The sequence below is a fragment of the Lepisma saccharinum genome, chromosome 28 (genome assembly GCF_977018435.1).
Source record: "Lepisma saccharinum chromosome 28, izLepSacc3.1, whole genome shotgun sequence".
NCBI lineage: Eukaryota > Metazoa > Arthropoda > Insecta > Zygentoma > Lepismatidae > Lepisma > Lepisma saccharinum.
Genome location: NC_139256.1, coordinates 4,659,452 through 4,679,846, shown reverse-complemented (window position 1 = coordinate 4,679,846; position 20,395 = coordinate 4,659,452). Strand labels below are relative to the sequence as shown.

General features: G+C 39.5%; 1 protein-coding gene across 1 annotated transcript in view; it reads right to left on the bottom strand.

Annotated features, from left to right (window-relative positions):
* The window catches only part of LOC145980544 (uncharacterized), a 73,136-nt gene that overhangs the window by 16,620 nt on the left and 36,121 nt on the right, over positions 1 to 20,395 (bottom strand). Inside the window, exon 2 of the mRNA XM_083113561.1 lies at positions 7,851 to 9,530. Coding sequence (XP_082969687.1) covers positions 7,851 to 9,523 — 1,673 coding nt within the window. The 5' untranslated portion in view covers positions 9,524 to 9,530. The remainder of the gene's footprint in view (positions 1 to 7,850; positions 9,531 to 20,395) is intronic.

Genomic DNA, 20,395 nt, shown 5'->3' with positions numbered 1-20,395 from the left:
AACCTCATGTTATTATAGAAATATACACAAGACGTCGAATGAAAGTATGCGTAAGGAATACTCTTGAAACTCTAGAGTTGTAATCATGCGATTTGTTTTTCATAGAGTAATCTGTTATATTCAAGGTTAATTATTTCAAATTTTTTGTATTCAGTAAATATCGTACTTCTGTGTTCACTTCAACAGAAAAGAAATTGAGCGGCTAGGATTTGAACCTGTGATCTTTCATTTTAGATAAAAAAAATACACGTCTTACCAACTGTTCTACAAGGAAATAGACAAAAAGTTTCCTAACATGGTTGCGGCAACAACCACCTGCCAGTGCTCCAAACATTTCTTTGCCACAGATTGTGGATAAGTTCCTCTCTACACAAATGCCCGGTATTTTGCAGTGTATTTTAGCTCAAATTTTGCCTAAACTCATGCGAACTTTGATGAAGAGGATTTACCGGGATATCAACGAGGTTATTTCTGGATAGGCTTCGGAGGTTTCGAGAGCTCTTTTATCTTCAGGGATTGAAGGGATGACGGATAACGTGCTTGTTACTGGCAAGCGTGGTCGTAACTGCGATTCCTCATGCTGCCGAATTTTATTTTCGGAAGGAGTATGGCATCGGACGTAAAATATATATATACTGTTCTTGGATGATCTCTCTGTGTATATCAGGAGGTGGCAGTAATGATGAAGCGTTTAGAATTTTCGGAAACCATTTCAATTATATTACTGAATCACGTGCCACGTGGAATGGCAGAATCAAGTAACGTATAAGCAAGTCTGAGGGTGGCTGTTTTGAATATTGCGAATTTGGTGGAAAGTTCGTTAGATATACTTTCTGTTGAAATAACAGTATTATTTTGTTGAAATTAGACAAGTATTTTGGATATAAAGCAGTGCCGAATTAATGATCATTCTCAAGTTTTGCATTTATTAGATGTCACGTAATATATAAATAGTTATTAGTAGATTTTTATCGCATCGGCCTCGGTCGCAAAAGGTATTTACTTACGTTTATTGGGGATTTATTATTAGATTTAGATACATTGGAAGATCGAAGTGAGGGGAACAAGAACAGTCATTACTAAATAAACGACATCACATAACCAATCTTAGCGAATTGAATACATTAAACTCTCCCGTTCGTTACAAAAATTCAATACATCAATGTAGTGGATTATTTCCTATTATAATTGTGTGTGTTTGTGTGTTAGTATTTTGAAATAATTAATATTTTAGTTGTGGAGTGAAGAGCGTACACAATACTTATCTTAAATTCCATTACTTGATTGATGATTTGGTTTAATTTACTTCGCCTTTGTGACGTTTTTGGTTCATCGCGAAGATGAGAATGGGTGATGGGATGATGAAATTGATGAAGGAACACTTACAAAGAACACCCATGCCTGACCAGGATTCGAACCCAGGATTAAATACCATTACCTACAGCATCCTGAATGCATATATATTATATGTAAATTAGTCATAATGTGTGTTAACTCAGCTTATGACGAATAGCTAAAATACAAAAAGTTTTAACCTTAAATCCTGGCAAGCAACTGAATAAGCATTAACCTTCTTAGGGAGAAAATGTGCAGAAGAGACATCCCTTGAAGTGTGCATCGGATATTTTACAGTGTTGAAATATCAATTGTCTCTGTTTAGCACACACACACACACACACACACACAAAAAAAAAAAAAAAAAAAAAAAAAAAAAAAAAAAAATAGAGGGTGGGATTTGAACCCGCGACCTTTCCAGTATGTTGAAAAATATGGATACCAGCGTCTAACCAACTGCTCTACGTTAACTTAATGACAACATTCCCTTACAAACACGTAGATGTTTATGATAAAATCGATCTTCCTGTGTTCCAGCATGTTTTCTCCACAAGTCGTGAAATAAATGATTTCTTTTAGATCTGTTCGATATTGTGCAGGGCATTGTAAATAAAATGTCGCATAAACTCCTCAGAAATTTGCCTCTTTCTAGTCAAACTTGATGGCGATTTACTCCAGGTGGAGAAAACCCCTGTTCAGTGTTTCAAACCTATGTGATATCAAGTCGAGCACGCAGAATTGTTACAATTTCGCACGATTCTCATTCTTATTCTTATTTCAATTTACTATTTCAGTTTCAGTGTGTATTATATTAGCGATTGATAGTTTATAAGTTCATGGAATGTGCGAAATTGGAATCCTTTCACCGCAGCGTTTTTCGTCTAGTTGAATGACGAACTCAAAGTTGGCTACTCTCAGCTGGCGCTGAAGTGCAATGTTGCTAAGTTTACGATTTTCGGACTTAGAATTCTTTCGGGGCGGTCAAATAAGAAGTTGAGAAGTGTACCTCTACAGCCCAAATCGTCAAGGGATATCCATAAATTGAAGAAATAGATTTCATTTACAAACAGAAAAAAACATTGACGGAAAATTGAAAGCTGGAGAAATGCCCACCTAAGACCAATTTTCGTCAAGATTATCCAACAGCGACGTAAAATAATCTAATTCAATCAAAATACCGTCATTTTCCGCTGGCGTCCAACTGCCGTACAAACAAAGTTTTTAAAATATTAACGGCCATTAAATATCTACTCTAAATGATCTAATTTTAATGATTCGGTAAAAGTAAAAAGTTTTAAAAATATATTTATAGTGCACACAACTGTAATTTATAATTATTATCTATTTTTATGCATGATAAAGCACTCAAATCTAAATAAAAATGCTTCCTTATTTTGTAACTTAACAGGCAGGCTGAAATTTTAAACGATATTAAATATAACGGTAAGATCTAACGGTGCGTAGGGATACTGTCGTAATTGTAAAAATAATATTGTTTTTTCTCTTGTACTATGTCACTTTTGTGTCTTTTTTTAGGCTAATGGTGATTGGGTGAATTTTATGACGGAACACTACCAAATAAGCATATTCAAGTTGGGACTCGAATCCTGAATTGTCGGTAACGAGATTGGTAATCGACTGTTAAATGCACTCACCGTCAAAGGAAATAATAGTACCAGTACAATCAGTGGTGCCAACTTATATGAGCCCGTAGGGCCCGAGGCCACCAAATAATTTGTCGTGTTATTATTATTATTATTATTATTATTATTATATTTGTTATCGTAGTTCGTGCATTGTTTATTACAATCAGTAAATAAGCGAGGATGTATTTGTTGGTCTGCAATTTTTTCGTTTCTTCAAACCTTCCAGTTTCGCAAAGAATAGTTTTAGGAAGGGAGGATTTATGAGAGCTTATAACTTAAATGTTTGAGCCCAACCAATGTTTTTCAAAAGTTGGTGCCCCTGATCATTTCTCGATTAGCTTTAGTTTGGGATGAGCTCGTTGGTGGTAACTTAACTTATTATATTGAGTGATTAAGAACAAAGTCCTCGATTCATCAAGCACGCCAAGTGATGAAAGTTGAAGAGATGAATAAGCGTAGTGATTGCAGAGAGCTGACCTAGAGCCGCTTGTTTGCTTCCTCCGACGCTGTTGTCCGAGGTTCTTGACTCCGGGATGCCGGATGCTGCCTTGACATTGCTCGGAGGGTGAGCGGCGAAAGTCGCTTTCGAAACGGGATCAGCCGAGCGAGAAAGTTGCTCTCGTTTCATTCTTATTTACTTCTTATCCAAAGCTACACAAGCAAGCGGATATGTCATTAGGAACGAATTCGTTTGTGTCAACTTTTCGGTACATCTGAAGTGTGTGTGTGTGTAACTAACTAAATGAGTCTACGATCATGTATGAACATAGCACAATATTTTGAGTAGTTCTCACATTGGCGCCGACAGAAAATTTTATAAAAAGGGTGTCAAAATTGAAACGCTGTATCCTTTAAGTTAGAAATATTGGCATCATGTACACATGTCATCATAAGAAAGTGTTTTGAGTGAGATAAAGAAGAGCGGTTCCTAACGTTTCGCCCTTAGTATTTCAAGATTTCTCCGTGGCACCAAGCCTATCTAAAGCCCCTATCACACGGAACTGGATTTCTAGTAGGAATGCTCCACTTGGCGCTGAACTAACTTTCTAGGTAGCAATCATAGCCCCTGGCTGACTGCTTTGGAGGAATAGGACATGTTCTAATTGCTACTTGCTTTCCTCGACTGGATTCTATGGAACAGCCAATCAGAGCAAAGTTTCGCCATGTGAAGATAATCTGTGAGTGTGCATGGAGCGTTTTTGTCTGTGGTTTCCGAGTGTTACTCCAGCAATGTATAACGTATACAGCATGAAAGGCGCGTTGAGTTACACCATCTATGCCGAGTGCACGGTGTTTACATTTGAAAACACTAAAATATTCTTCCATACGTGTACAGTAAACGTTGTTAAGTATGTATTTAAGCAGCGCCATTGGTTTGTACCTAATAACGTTTTACGAAACGTTACTCCTCTCGGTTGAATAGTTATCGGCTTTTAAAAATGTGAAGTGATACATTGTTTACTTCTCACGCAGCCGCCATTACAACTTTCCTCGTATGGGAACAAAAGTCTATCGACAAGTACGCTGATAAGTATCGTGTGAGGCGAAAACTAGCAAATTGATAGCAAGTCCAGCGCCAACTAGGGCATACCTACTGGAAATCCAGTTCCGTGTGATGCGGGCTTAACACTTGCAACGCTCAGTTAGCGATGTTAGGTTGCTTGCCTTAAGTTAAAAAATAAACACATATTTGAAATTCACAAACATTTTGTATATAAAAAGTCCTAAATGAGCACATAATATTATTTGGAATCATAACTTTGATTGAATTTCAGTGAAAATATTGGAATATTTCGCGGCGTGTCGCACACTTTGGGAACCAATGCTTTAAAGAATGAGAGAGAGAGAAATGAGGAAGGCAGAAATAGGGAGCCGATAGAGAGAGTAAAAGAAACAGAAGCCAAAGAAAGAAATAGAGAAGCGAGAGAGAGAGAGAGAGGAAAAAGGAAATAGAGAAATGAGAAAGACAAGCAAGAAAATATAGAATAGAGGCAGAGAGAGGAAATAAAAGACCATGAGAGGAAGAAAATAGGAAAAGGCAGAAATAGAGAGAGACAGAGCCCTTGATAGTCCCAAATGATCACACGCAATAGGAAACCAAGTTGAAGAATATATCGTAACCTTTCTTCCCGTAAAGAAAGAACTGTGAAATATACAATCAAAATATCTGCAATTCACAGCACTTTTCTGGAAACAGATATATTGTGTATTTGTACACTATTTCAGGACAACGTGCAGCAACCTCTCAAAAACAGGTCCTTACCCCTCCCCTTCCACTTCAAACATTCCACGTGAAACCCTGACTAGGGAACTTTAATCATAGTTCCTGAATTGAGACGTCCTGATTTGGGACATCGCCCTTCTACTGTTGTTAGACACTTGAGAAAAAGTGGGAATATAATCAAAATACCCAAAGGCTATTCATTGATTTCAAAAAAGCATATGATTCGGTCAAAAGACAGAAATTATATAATATATTAGTAGAGTTTGGAATACCTAAGAAGCTTGTTAATATGATAAAAGTATGCACCAGTGAAACAGAAAGTAAAATTCGTGTGGGTATTAATGTGTCTGACAAATTTACAATTCATGATGGGTTAAAACAAGGAGATGCATTATCTCCATTGCTCTTTAATTTTGCCTTAGAATATGCTGTTAGGAAGGTAAAAGAAACTAAAGAAGGACTAAAATTAAATGGTGTGACTCAGTTGTTAGCATATGCAGATGATGTAGACTTATTAGGGGATGATATAAATACAATTAAGAATAATGCTAAGATATTTGTAAAAGCAGCTGAAGAGATAGTTTTGGAAGTTAACAAAGAGAAAACTAAATATATGCTTACAGGTCGAAACCAAGTGTTAGGTAATAATCAAAATCTAATTATTGATAACAACTCGTTTCCAAATTCAAATACTTAGGAGTAATATTAACAAATGAAAATTATATTAAAGAGGAAATAAAAAAGTAGGCTTAATTCAAGAAATGCATGTTACTTTTCTCTTCATAAACTTTTATCGTCTCGTATAATATCTAAGAAACTAAAAGTTAAAATATACAAAACAGAAATTTTGCCTGTAGTATTATATGGATGCTAAACTTGGTCCCTTACATTGGAAGGGGAACATAAATTGAGAGTATTTGAAAATAAGATCCTTAGGGAAATATTTGGATCTAAAAGGGATGAGGAGACAGGTGAGTGGAGAAGGTTACATAATTTAGAACTACATAATTTGTATTCATGTCCAGATATTATTAGAATAATTAAATCAAGAAGACTTAGGTGGGCATGCCATGTGGCACGAATGTGAGAGGAAAGATGAGTTTACAGGATTCTTGTTGGGAAACCTGATGATAAGAGACCAGAAGGAAGGCCAAGATGAAGATGGAGGGATAACGTTAGGATGAACCTAAAGGAAATCGGTAAGGATTGTATTGATCTTGCCCAGAATAGGGACAGATGGAAGGCCTTTGTTGCTGCAGCCATAAACCTTCGGGTTTAAGAAGGCTAGAGAGTTAGTAAGTTAGTTATTATTATTATTTTATGTACCAAACCTTACCACCTTGTGCCATTTCACTTTTGCATTGCCAATAGAACAACCTCTGATTGTTACTTTCCCTTGCCGTTGCATGCGGGCACTTTCATTCACTTTCTCTCCAACATTTGCTTGAAAGCGCGGAATACCAATTAACGCCAATACCTTCATGTTCAGGGCCAAACGACACGGGAACATTTGACGTTCAGAAATGACATTTTGAAGCACAACACTTGCCTTTGAATGTTTTCGAGTCCTTCTTTATGTTTTTTCTCGACCCGACGTTCCTGTTCACAAGGCAAGTACCACTAACCCTGAGGGCGTCCCACTTTCACACAGAAAACAACTTCCCCAGCGAACGCAACGAAAGGACAATGGTAACGTACATGTAGGACAACAAACAATATATTTTGACGGCGTTTTCGGAGAAGAACAGGTGTTAAATCTTGTCTCTAGGCATGATTGATACTTCTGCGAGATGTTCTTTCAAAAATCACAAGGTTTGTGAGCTTGTTTCTTTCAGGAAGATTGCACAATGGTTCCCTCTATATTCTGCAAATTATGTCGACGTTCTGGTAACAGGAATATATCTTGATTGATTGACTGGACTTACAGTTTAAAGTGGGATCCGAACCACTATGTGACTCGAACCCGGGACCCTTGATTACAAGGCGACGACGCTATCACTGTGCCTTCGGGGAGGCCCTGGTAACAGGAAGAAAGATATGCTTTGATTTTTGTTAGTTAGCGTCGCTTTCTTATCACTTTTGACTAATCTCGACGATGATGATGAATGATGATATTGATTGATTGGTTTATTTTACTTCGCTTTTCTTCAACTTGGGGAAGATGGGAATAGGTGTTGATTTGACAAAGGGACACACAAAGAAAAACCATGCCCAGTTGGGATTTGAACCTGGGATCGCTGTTGTGGAAGCGCCATGTGCTAACCACTCCGCCACGGAGCCGGCGAGTGATGCTACGATGAAATTGATGAAAAAGGGGGGAGGAATCCCCTTCAGAAGCCCGCCTCCACCAGCCAACTTTTAGGGGTAGTCGCTTGTTGTCCTGGCACCTCTGAGACCGTCAAGTCTACAGAATTTCGGTTCCCCCTTATGTACTATCCTTATTAGATGAATTGACCAATTGACATTTACAAAGAACATCTGCTGCAAACAGCTTGTAGCTGCAGTTGCATTCCCCCCTCCACGTTCTCCCGTTCCCACGTAGTCTCGGGTCACTACTTGCGCAGAGACTTGTTTTCGTTCGATTGCTCCAGAGATTCCGGGGACAGTGTAAGCTAGGAAACCAGAAGAATAAGAGTTGTACTTACAGAGAAAGAAACGTCGCCATCTTCTTCTCCATGAGCGAAATGGCGTCAGACGGCTGCTGGACCATGACGTCACAGAATATCTTCTTGGCGCAGGGAGTTTCCTTCCAGCCGTCGTTCCCGTAGCGTTGCAAGTGACCCAGGAGGGCGTCCTGGTTCACCTCCAGGCTGTGGAGGATGTTCTGGAAGTACTCCTGCTCCTGGACGTCGGGGTCCAACGACCGCCTCCTGATGGAGTGTTCGTCTGCGTCCTTCAGCTGTGAGCTGCTCCTCTTGGTGTTGTCGTCCAGGTAGCGACCGACGGCGACAGCCCCGAGACCCAACGCGGCCCCTCCGGCCACCAGACCTAAGGCCGGGAGGACAAGAGAGGTCGTGCCGGCCACCGTTCCGATCTTGTCGCTGGCTTCTTTCATGTCGCGCGAGAAGCCGAGATTGTGGGTGATTCTTTTCGAAGCCTCCATGATAGGCTGCACCACTGGACGCGTGAAGTCGGTCATGGTGTTCATGCTGCTCTGGAAATGCTCTCGGATCTTGTCCCCGATGCGTTCCCAAAACGGCTTCTGCTTCTGGTAGTAAAGAGAGTCCTGTTGGCGAACTGCTTGCGACTTCTTCAAAGCGTACTTGTTGTGGTAATCGCCGTAGGGTACAGGTGAAGCGTACGACGCGTACCGTTGCGGCGTGTACCCGTTGGCGGTTGCAGTCTTGTAGTTGTAAGGGTACTTCCCGTAAGCGTACCCATTGTAGGTGTAAGGTTGGCGCTTGTATTTTGTGGTGTACGCATCCATAGCTTGCTGGTACAGGTGCGACAGGGTTTTCTTGGGGTTCGCCGTCTTGAGGGACACCGTGCTCGCTTGCTGAGTGAGGGACGCCGGTTCGAAGCCGTACGGGTTACGGTCGTCGTGGATATCTTGAGGGTTGTCGCGGACGAAGAAGACGGGCTTGTGCGTGGAGACGTACTGAGGTGTACGGGCGGTCTGTGGCCCGAAGTCCGGGTGAAGGTACTGCCTCACTGGCGACCTGACACCGTCGCTGGACGCCGCTGCTTGAGTGTACGGGTAGCTGGCGACCGGGAAGAACCCTGGAGAGGTGGAATTGGACAGCTGATCCGGAAAGAGGATCCTGGCTTGGATCTGGTCGGTGGAAACGGGCTCGACGTTTGATCTAGCAGTGCGCTCGCTGGTAGGTTCTGGGAAACCGCTTCTGACGACCTGTTCCGGCGGCAAAATAACCATCGAGTCCTTCTTGGGGAATAGCTTCCCGTTAATAACCCTGGCGTTCCTCCAAACTTGACGATCCGACTCATCATCGGGCATCCTAACGCCCTCGATGACTGGAATCCCGTCCAGGTCGATCTCCAGCTTCCTGGAATGTTTCCTGTTGCCTCCAGGCTGCTCCTTCACCAGGAGAGGCGATGACGTCACGTACACGGGCAACGGAATCTTCGCCTTGCTGCGCCGAATGATCTCCACGGACTTCAAGTTCTTGTCTTTGAGAGTGACCAACACGGGCACCACTGACATCTTGGCATTTGGGTTCGCCTTCTGCTCCTTCAGCGTCTCGGCAACCTTCAGCGCTGCTTCCGACAGCATCTTGCCGAGATCGGGAGGGAGTTCTGCATCTTGAGCGGAAGCGGCAAAAATCCCCGATGACGTCAGAAGTATAACCAATCCCCACATTGCGTATCTGGAAAACAGAAGAAAAATGCGTAATGAGTTTCCTAATCTCGTACTAGACTTCTAATTCGTTGTATGTACAGTCAACGGCAAAGATAATAGTAGGCCAACTGTGCATCGGTATTTTCATTCTTTCCTACTGTACATCTCATGCTGCTTTACGGAATGAAATTCTGTTGATTCAAAGTAAATCTTGTCCTCTACTTATTGACATTTTTATTTCAATTCATGTCCATCACATTTTGTAAAAAGACTAAATGAAAATGCATGGACAATTCGCCTATTATTTCTCTTACCGTTGGGTACACGTATTGCTTGCATTACAGAACCATTATTCTAGTTTACAGTTGTTACAACCATTTAAACACTTTTCTAATGTTATGACAGTTGTAAATTTTAGTTGTATCATTTGAATATTTTTGTAATCAAGTGTACTGAGATGTGCGTAAAGAAAAACGCCTTGGTAGGAGCAACCGCGTTTGTTACAACCTGTCCCGGTTCCCGCGCTAGCTGATCGCTGGCTTTTCTCCGTGCTGGGGAAAGTCAAAGCCAGGCAGCCAATTAAAATACGCAACGTTGCAACCGCGTCTACGTAAGCGCCTCTCTTCTGGCTTCTATTCGCTCCTCGCTGCCCAGCAGACGATTTTTTCCTCGTTTCTCATTGGCACCGAAACTGTTGAGCGATCGCTAACGCGGGAAACGGGACAGGTTCTAACAAACGCGGTATAGGAGCGTCCCTGTGGCGTAGTAGACAAGTGACTGACCTCAAAGCTCTTCAACGCCTCTCGACTCGAACACTTGAAACAGCTGATCGAGAAAGGCCAGACTGTGTCAGTGGCTCGAGGTTTTTTTCGAGTACAGAAGAATGTACGTACGGATGGTTAGCTGTCTAATACTTGCAATTATTCGTTAGCGTTTAATAAATAGTTCGTCAAGAAAACTGATGCTCATTACTTCCTGTTGTCATAATGTAAAGTTTCGGGAGAACGCACGCTCCCTTCATAAGACAGTTTAACATAATTACTTTTAATTACCTGACGATATTTAGGATTTATAATTACATCAGGATTGTTAAGATCCAGGAATTTTAAATAAATTTAATTCCGGTCCAGGAGAGAAAATCGGCAAGCGTAAATGAGTTCTGGACCGTAGACAACCTTTTTATTTGTAAAGTACTTAAATTCGGTCCAAGAACCTTTTTACCAGATCAATTTAAATACGGTCCAGGAACCTTTTTTTCCGGACCAGTTTAAATATAGTCCAAGTTCAGTAAATGAAACAATACTCGACTTTGGACCGAATTTAAATTGTGCGAGAGAAAATGACCTTTAACAACCCTGAATTGAATCTGTTAAGATTTCCTGTCGAGCTGCTTATTTCACAGTTGATTCAGTCGATAGTCTCAAACAATGCAACATTATTGACAAGATTCATTGTGCAACTGTTTCCTTTTTGTGTTTGTTAAGTTTCTTCTATTGTTATAACTGTCATGTTGATCAAACTACAGATCAGCGTCTGATGAAGGAAGAGCGTGTTCTTGCGCACTGCTAAATCAAAAAAGTTTCTAAATCCTTGTAACAACCATAAACTAGAAGAAGAATAATAAAACCTCAATTCAGAAGCACACAAATGACTCTGATTGATTGATGGATTTCCTTTATTTTACTTCGCTTCTTGTGCCACTTCTGGCAAATTTGCAAAGTTGGGATGATTGATGATATGGATGAATGGACACTCACAAACATCCATGCCAGGCCGGGATTCGAAACCGGGACCCTTGGAGTTGTAGCGCGATGTGCTAACCACTCCGCCACGTTGGCCGGCTCAAATGACCTTCTGGAGCACTAACTTATCTTAGAATTAAAACAAGACATGCAGAATAGCAATTTCCTTTCTTTGATATTCAAGGTCACAGAGAAATGCAAAGGATACCTTAGTGGAGGATCCTAAAACATGGCTTGTTCGTATTGAAGCCGGACTTCAGAGAATAAGGTAAATGAAGATGGAAATTGTTGCTGGGTTTAAAACTGCGCCAAATACGTGGAGGCGGTGCAACGCAAAAACTCAAACCCGACACCGGCCACACCCGAGCAATTCTCGTTCCTTCCTTGCATGTGAAGAGGCATGAAAGTCAAAAGTAGGTTACTCTGACGTCTATGTTCACTAACTAACTCTCTAGCCTTCTTAAACCCGAAGGTTCATGGCTGCAGCAACACAGACCTTCCATCTGTCCCTATCCTGAGCAAGATCTATTCGTAGCTATATACTCTTTTCCATCCCTACCGATTTCCTTTAGGTCCATCTCAACGTTATCCCTCCATCTTCGTAACATGACTTATTGTCGCTTGTAACAACAGCATGCTGTAATTACGCCTTAGGTTAAGCTGCATACACGATTTCTAATCTTCAGTATTTTCTCCTCTATGTTCACATTTACAAGAATTCTGTGCAGAAAATATATTTCTTTTCTGGTTAAGCTACTACACATTTTCCTGTGCGTGGGTGTACGCGATGCAAGTTACCCGTGGTGCGGGTAGACCCTACAACAGACCTGTCATTTTACTCCAAATCCGGTCCACTAACAAATAATTCCACTGCCCCTCCCTCCCTTTCCCCCGGCGGCAAAGTAACGTAGTTTTAGAATAAGTATAGTTAAAGACACTAGACAATGGATAATGTTAAATTAACACTAGCATTCTTCCAATTTTACAACAGCTACCAGCTCCAGTTCTAATTCTGCGGCAAGAAGAAGAAACTAAGGAACATCCATTTTTCGGATGTCCTGCTCTTAAAAAGATTCCCCTTTTATTTTGGGAACAACAGGTCTAAGGACTGTCTCACTAAAATAATCTCGCTTTATCTAAAAGCGATTCTCACATAAATACTTCTTACTCAATGTACATTGTGAAATTCATATCTACATCCATAATTGTATTGTACACAAGTTAACCTGCTGGTTTCAGAAAATTCGTGGTCTAAGGACCTTAAAACATATAAGTATATTCTCTCTTTCTTTCTACCTTTACTCTATTATATTATATATTATTCTTATATTTTTTTCTTTTATGTTATTCTTGTATTTTATAATTTTAAATCCTGTCATGTATATCATTTAATATTATCAAGGATATCTCCTCAAGTTCTCATGTCTGAATAGAAACACACCTTGGGTTTAATATTAGGAGCCAAGGTTACTGGCCCGACCCTGTGGCCGAGTGGTTAGCACATCGCGCTGCGACGCCAAGGGTCCCGGGTTCGAATCCCGGTCGGGCTTGGTTGTTTGTGAATGTCCATTCATCAATTTCATCATTTCATCACTCATCCCCATCTTCGCAAATTAGCCAAGAGGCACAAAACGCGAAGTAAAATAAACTAAATCAATCAATCAATCAATCAACCAAGGTTACTGAACCTCTCCTCAATCCTCAGTACATCCTTACCATCAAGAGGAATGGTGCTAGCCGGAATATTGTTTACCATCAAGAGGAATGGTGCTAGCCGGAATATTGTTTACCATCAAGAGGAATGGTGCTAGCCGGAATATTGTTTACTATCAAGAGGAATGGTGCCAGCCGGAATATTGTTTACTATCAAGAGGAATGGTGCCAGCCGGAATATTGTTTACTATCAAGAGGAATGGTGCGAGCCGGAATATTGTTTACTATCAAGAGGAATGGTGCTAGCCGGAATATTGTTTACTATCAAGAGGAATGGTGCTAGCCGGAATATTGTTTACTATCAAGAGGAATGGTGCTAGCCGGAATATTGTTTACTATCAAGAGGAATGGTGCTAGCCGGAATATTGTTTACCATCAAGAGGAATGGTGCTAGCCGGAATATTGTTTACCATCAAGAGGAATGGTGCCAGCCGGAATATTGTTTACTATCAAGAGGAATGGTGCTAGCCGGAATATTGTTTACTATCAAGAGGAATGGTGCTAGCCGGAATATTGTTTACTATCATCAGGAATGGTACTAGCCGGAATATTGTTTACTATCAAGAGGAATGGTACTAGCCGGAATATTGTTTACAACAACTACCCTAGGTATATTAGTAACAACACACGTAATGTGAACGTCAAAACTGTTTGTAGACTTCTTAAACAATTACCATGTATTCTGTAAGCTTTAAGATTTCGTGGACATGTTTAATGTATCTAGGTAGTAAACCACAAATGATAGTGTACCCAAATTCCCGTGCTTGCTGTGCAATAGGTAACGTTTTAGTGAAGAATGCACATTTAGATCTTGCATGTAGTGTTGCAGTATTACAAGTTTAAATCCAGGAGAAATTATTATATTTGGGATTTGTTCATTTCATCGGCTAGGTTAGGAATGTTGACGTGACGTGAAAGTACAAGTAGTAAATTATAATAGTACTGCAACCAGTTGCGGCGATCAGAACAGTTGCCACCCTTTAGCCCCCACCCCCACACTATGCTAAACCTTATCTACAAATAGATATATATACTGCAGTAGCGAAGCGTAGTCTTACGAAGGAGGCAAGCAATGTTTCAGTACAACAAAACATGTAGTACAATGGCACGCCAAGAGGGGGATTAAAGGTTTATAGCCTCATTGGCCCGGTCGCTGGATTTGTCAAAATATCATAATAAAGTGAGTTCTAAAAATAAACCATATGATCCTCAAACGTCACATTTACTTTCGAAATTCCAGGTAACGTTATTCGTATGGTAGTAAACGTCTTACATATGCGAACTTTCCGCATACGACTAAAGGGGTACGTATTTTCTTATTTATATATTAGTACTTTTATTTGTTCATAATTTTTTAATGTGGACAAACGGTGACCAAACGGATTTAGGTAAAATAACTCATTTATTTAATTTACACTGCGTGATTGTAATTTAGGATTTGTGGGCACCCTAAAAATCGCATTCGGAGTCAAACATTAAAATAAAAAGTTAAACACAAACTTTAAAAAATCCATTTCAAACAAAAGAAACACATGCATAGACGATGTACTCACCACAAAGAATTCCAAACTCCTTTGCATATATAGGAAATTTCCCGCTATCGAACAATTCAACAAATCTTAGGGCCTGAAGGTTCTCAAAACGTGAAGACACTCCCATGCTCTTTCCACAACTGGAAAGCATCCACGCAAGATCACTTTGGAAATCTCTGAAACGACCGAAAGTGATACCAACCTATTTCCTTCATTTTAACCCTCATGGGAAGGAAAGATATATCAGTATGGAGATAGAAATTAAGCGGTGGAATCAGAATCATTACAGCAGAAAGAGTATATACATAATATTTAAGTAATAAAGTGTCATACAGAGGCGGGGCCGGGGGAGGGTTGCCCCCCCCCCCCTTTGGCCCAGTATTCCTAAGAAAAGGAAAGTCAAAGGCAGGAAAAGATGACAAAATGAGGAGACTACTACAAAAAATCCTGGGAGCACCACTTGTGTCATAATAATAAAACTTAAAACATGTTCTTGTGTTCATAATGTGTACAATGTATACGATTTAATTGTGCTGTGTAAATATCAGTAGAGAGTTCTTTTTAGATAGCTTTATTTTCACCCCAAGTTTTATTCAAAAGCAGTCAATTTATTGAATGTGGTTGTAAAATTTGTGAAACAGCTCACTTGAATTACTGTGTAAATAACTTGGCAGTTGCAAACACTGGTGCGGTCAACACTTTTGACGTAATTTGATCTGGACCGAGCTGGACACAGGCTGCAGACCAAGGTTCGTCGAATCTTCCCTCCCTCCCTGGGGAAACTCTGGGGTGCAGACATCTCACTTCCTGGAAACACAAACCCCCGCCCTTTACCATCTCGCCCGAACTCCCAATATCCATTTTTTTACGCGTTTTACAATTCGCGAAATCTAAAATAAATTGTAATATAAAATGATATATATATATATATGGAATTTAGAACAATGATAATAACTTATTTTAGTTATTTTATGACAAAGAAATATTTTTATATTCGCGATCTTATTTACGTGTTCATGAAGACAAATATTCTTTACTCCTAGTTTTTGGTGGCAATACTATATCCTTCTGCTTTCGGTTGAGCTCGGCTATTTTCGGGAATAACGCAAGCTCAGCAAGCAGAGCTTTTGGTATAAGCGTTGTGGACGGGTTCCACTCGAATTTCAAGCTTCGCCATGTGACTCCTTCGGGTGCGTTATTTTCTCGCAGAGCAGCCGCAAGCATTGAGGCTGGTGCTTGCTACAGAGCTGCTGAGGGAGTTTGCGGCCGTAATTTTTCGCTAAATCGAGTGCGATGGAAACGAAATAAGGCTAAAACATTAAGTACATTAAATGATATTCGAATAATGCAAGCAGTGCTTGCATTGCTTGTACTATATCTTCGCCTCTGATATACTGTCTTTGGCCCCGCAGTTCTAGCACCTTGCCCCCTCTGGTTTTGGAACGCAATCGCCGCCACTGACTACAACTAAAATAACAGGAGACCGATGAGATAGAAGACGAGAGAGGAGAATACCTCAAAGTCGATCGTCTTTTGTTGAGGCGAACTGAATAAGAAGTTCTGCCTTTAATTTTCAAGTACCAATAACTGTAGGTGACTTACTTGTTATGGCGAGAAACTGTAACTTGGTTACTTTTTAAAAGTAACTTTCCGAAAACTGACCATATAAGTGACAGAACACAGTATATCCGTTCCATTAATTGTCTAATATGGGAAACTTTGGAATTCCCTTCTCCGATTGTGAGAGGGAAGTCAATCAGTGTTACCAGATGCTTTATCTGCTTCTCCCTGATGACTCAGCATTATGAACCGGAAGTTAAAAGCAACTGCCTGTAATAGCAAGGTGTCTACTTTTCCTGCCTCCTGGGAAGATGAAGAGGAAATCTTCCTGAAGGCAAGTGTTCTGGGAGAAATCGCTCGTCGTTATCCACTCCGATAACTTTGTTCGACCAAAAGTCTTCCGTTAGAAAAGGAACCAGATTTTAAAACATGACGTGTTGTCGCTTGTAACAACAGCATGCTTTAATTACGCCTTAGGTTAAGCTGCATACACGATCTTTAATCTTTAGAATTTTCTCCTCTTTTGTCCAGTGCATTTCTCTAACGTTATTCCCGTACAAACGTTAAAATAAAATGCATATCTGGTGTCCATTCGTTCCACAATCTGAACCAGCTCTCTTAGTCGCGCGAGTACAATAGCGGTATAAAATCATAGGTGGCAGCTTCGAATTCGATAAATATACGTATAAGTATCAGTAAAATCCTTGGTATGGCTGTGTTGTCCTGTGTTTTGTCCTTATATGTGGTAAGTGAACCTTTACACCCTCAGCTCTTAACCTAAGGCGAGCGATTTCAGTCATAGACACGTGTTGATTTTCGTTATGGCAAGGGACTTGTCTCCGTATAATGTGACGGTTACAAACAGCCCAAGTGCTGACTCGAATGATTAGATAAATAAATGAACAAAGTACAAATCAGGCAGCCTTTCATCTTGTTCTCGGTCTCAAGCCGTAAATGCTCGTCTCGTTCTCGGTCAGGTCTCGATTTATTTATAAACAACCATCTCGTTCTCGTCACGATCTCAAAGGAAAATATCGGTCTCGTCTAGTCTCGACATAATAGAAGCAATATGCAGCGTATCGCCACACAAACTTTGACAGCGTATAGGGATCATTAAGGGGAAACAACTTTTCTCAATAACATTTTTCTGTTGTTTAATGTCTCGTTTCGGTGCAACAATCCCTTTAATAATGGAATTTTACCCTGAATATAGCACAGGTTCACAGCTGCATGTAATAAATTAACTTTGGATCAACGATAAGAGCCATTCCATGTGAAAGTGGACATTCAAGGTTAATTAATTTTCATTGAAAATATTACTTATCATATATGAAATTTAAGGGAAAACTACGTAGAATTTGGAATTATTAAAACAAAAATTAGTTCCATGGCTTTTTAATAACATATTGTCAAACCTACTACTTTTTATTGGATTTTATGTGTAGTGTTTCTATTTAATTTAGTTTCATTATGATATAGTATTATACCATAAGAAAACTAAATTAATTCTAATTTCGATCTAAATGTCTCATTTATTGTTTCTATATCTTAAGCTCTGAAATATCATATTTCATTTCTGATACAAACCTCAGTTTGAAGAATCTATTTATGATAATTTTCATAGCCTTTGCGTTGGTACAAAGTAAATAATGTGCTTAATGTCACACCCGTCACAAAATTTGTCACACGTGTCACAGGCAAAAAATATTTACAAAAAAATAGAGTATTTGGTAACATCGTTAGAAACTAAAAGCAAATGTCAAGTAAAGTTTGCTTTGTGAAAATATAGTGAAATTGTTTCAGTAAACCCATATATTTCACAGAGTTTTCTGAAAGACTGAGAAAGGTCCTAAAGTAATAACACAGAAATGTATTTTCTGTGGTTGAGATGGGGGAGGAATATTCTGAAATTATATACCTTTCATCAAGGAAATGAAATTACAAGAATTGATAGAGTTACATATTGCTGAGAAAATATTTTTAAAATGAATTAAAATTTGTCTGAATGTCACACCTGTCACAATGGAATTGCCCATAAACAAAATATATGATCAATTTATAAATAATATGTTTGATGTCTCGTAGCAAAGTAGTTTTGGTTTTCACATATAATTTATTACTCAGAGAAAAGTTTGGAATAACCAAAATAGTTTCTGATAACCAAGTATTTGTTTAAATAGGACACAAACAAATGATTTTTCATCAGAAGCAAATTCTTTTAGTTAAGGCTACCAATTTTTTTTGTTTACAGTTACCAAAAGAACTTAACGAAACGTGTTTTGTTAATTGAAACAAATCCTTCAACACAAAAGAGATTCTACGAGACCGAGACAATTGAACACTAATTCTCGTCTCGTTTGTACAGTGGTCTGTCACATTCTTTATTAAATTTAATTCAAAACGAGACATATAATATTTCTATACAAGCTAACACTTACTACCTTAGTAAAAAGTAACCGCAGTTTTTTAAACTACGTTATGGTTCGTGAGTATTTGTAACAAGCTCCTAACAGCTTGGCTTGTAAATCGTCATAAAACATAGCATGAAACAATTTTCAGCTCGTAGGAACATCTTTCACAAAACAAATGCGTGACTAAAAAGAGAACTTGACATTTTTTTGTACCTCTTACACAGATCAATAACTCTACCTTCCTTCTCTCAGTATTCTCTGGGAAAACTTTCTCTATCTGCCTCGACTGTCCGAAAAAAAACGCCAGGATAATAACGTAGCTATTTTCCGGACACAAAGATCTGCGGTTAAAGGTTTTCAGAGCGTGGAAGCATTCTTGAAGCACGCTTTACAATGTTTGCTCATTTTCCCTATCGACTGAGCGAGCTTTAAGTAGGGCGGTGGGCTTAAATGATAATTCACAGAGACGCTTGTTGGATTTGTACGTTTCAACGGTACATTATTGTTCAGTGATTGCAATTATCTTCTCTTTCTTACCCCGAGGCTAGATTACGATTGCAATCATTCACAGAAAGTGGTGGAAATTGTAGCGCACGTAACCACAGATCAATGTACACAGATGGTGTGATTCGTAGTTTGCCCAACGCGGAAACATCTGCGCCATCTCGCGACTTACACTGAAAATGAAGTAACAGAGACGTTTGAAGTTACATCAAGATAATATCTCAAGTGTTAGCTTATTCGCACGGTTCGGCATGACCATCCAAAGTGCTCACAAGAGTACCATAATAATTTTACAGTAGCACACTCTAAAAATTGAGGGAAATAACGGTTTCGAACAGTCAAATTTCACTGCCATCCGTTGTCGTAAGAAATTGCAATGACCGTTTTTTTTTTAAATATTACCGACCATTACATAGTTACATTACTTTACCTATGTATGTAAATTTAATGACTGGCTTTCTAAATATATATACCTAGGTATATGCTGCATGGAACTGTAATTTATAATCATTATCTACCTCTATGCATAATAAAGTATTGAGATTTAAATACAGAACGGTTGATCCCATTTTCGTAAAATAACAGGCAGACAGTTAAAAAAATAACTGTAAAATATTGTACATTTTTAACAATATATTTCGAAGATAATATGTTTCTCTGGTGACATTTATTGCAAATTCTTCGTGGTCTTAATGTAGATCTTTATAAAATATCATATCTCTCTTCTCTATTAGATCTGCAATATCAATGTTATTGAAGTGTTAGTGGAAACATATATAGAAAATTTTAGTATTTTTAGTGGCCGCGGTGGCTCAGTCGGTAACGCGTCTGACTACCATGCTCAAGGTCCCGGGTTCGATCCCCGGCCGGTTCAAATCCGGGAACTTTTCTAACGGTTTAAGCGGCCCCGGCGCCCACCCAGCGTCGAATAACATGGGTACCTGGGGGAAACCCTGGGGGGTAAAGGCGGTCAGGGGCGTGATGCTGATCACATCACCCCCACTCACGACCGGATCAAGAAAGTGTGGGGCGTTACCCCCACACCCCCTATACGCCTTCATGGCGTGGTGCTATGCACAGGGGAACACTTTACTTTTTTAGTATTTGTTTTAACAAGAAGGTATTCTATAATGTTTATATTTTACTTCTTTTTCTGGTTCTTCTATTGGTCAGGATAGAGATGAATGGTGATTAGATAAAATTTATGAATTGACGCTCAAAGGAATATTTATGTTCAGAGCATGATTCGAACCCATACCTCCAATGAGATTGTGAGTTTATCAGTCAACGCGTTAGGGTAAAGAAGATGCAATTTTTCGTGAATGAAATACATTCTTTAAGCTACACTGTTGTTGATAAATGCTCAGTCGGTAAGAAGGACTAGGCAGGAAACCCGAATAGATGCTCTCTCAAAGAAATATTCCAATGTCC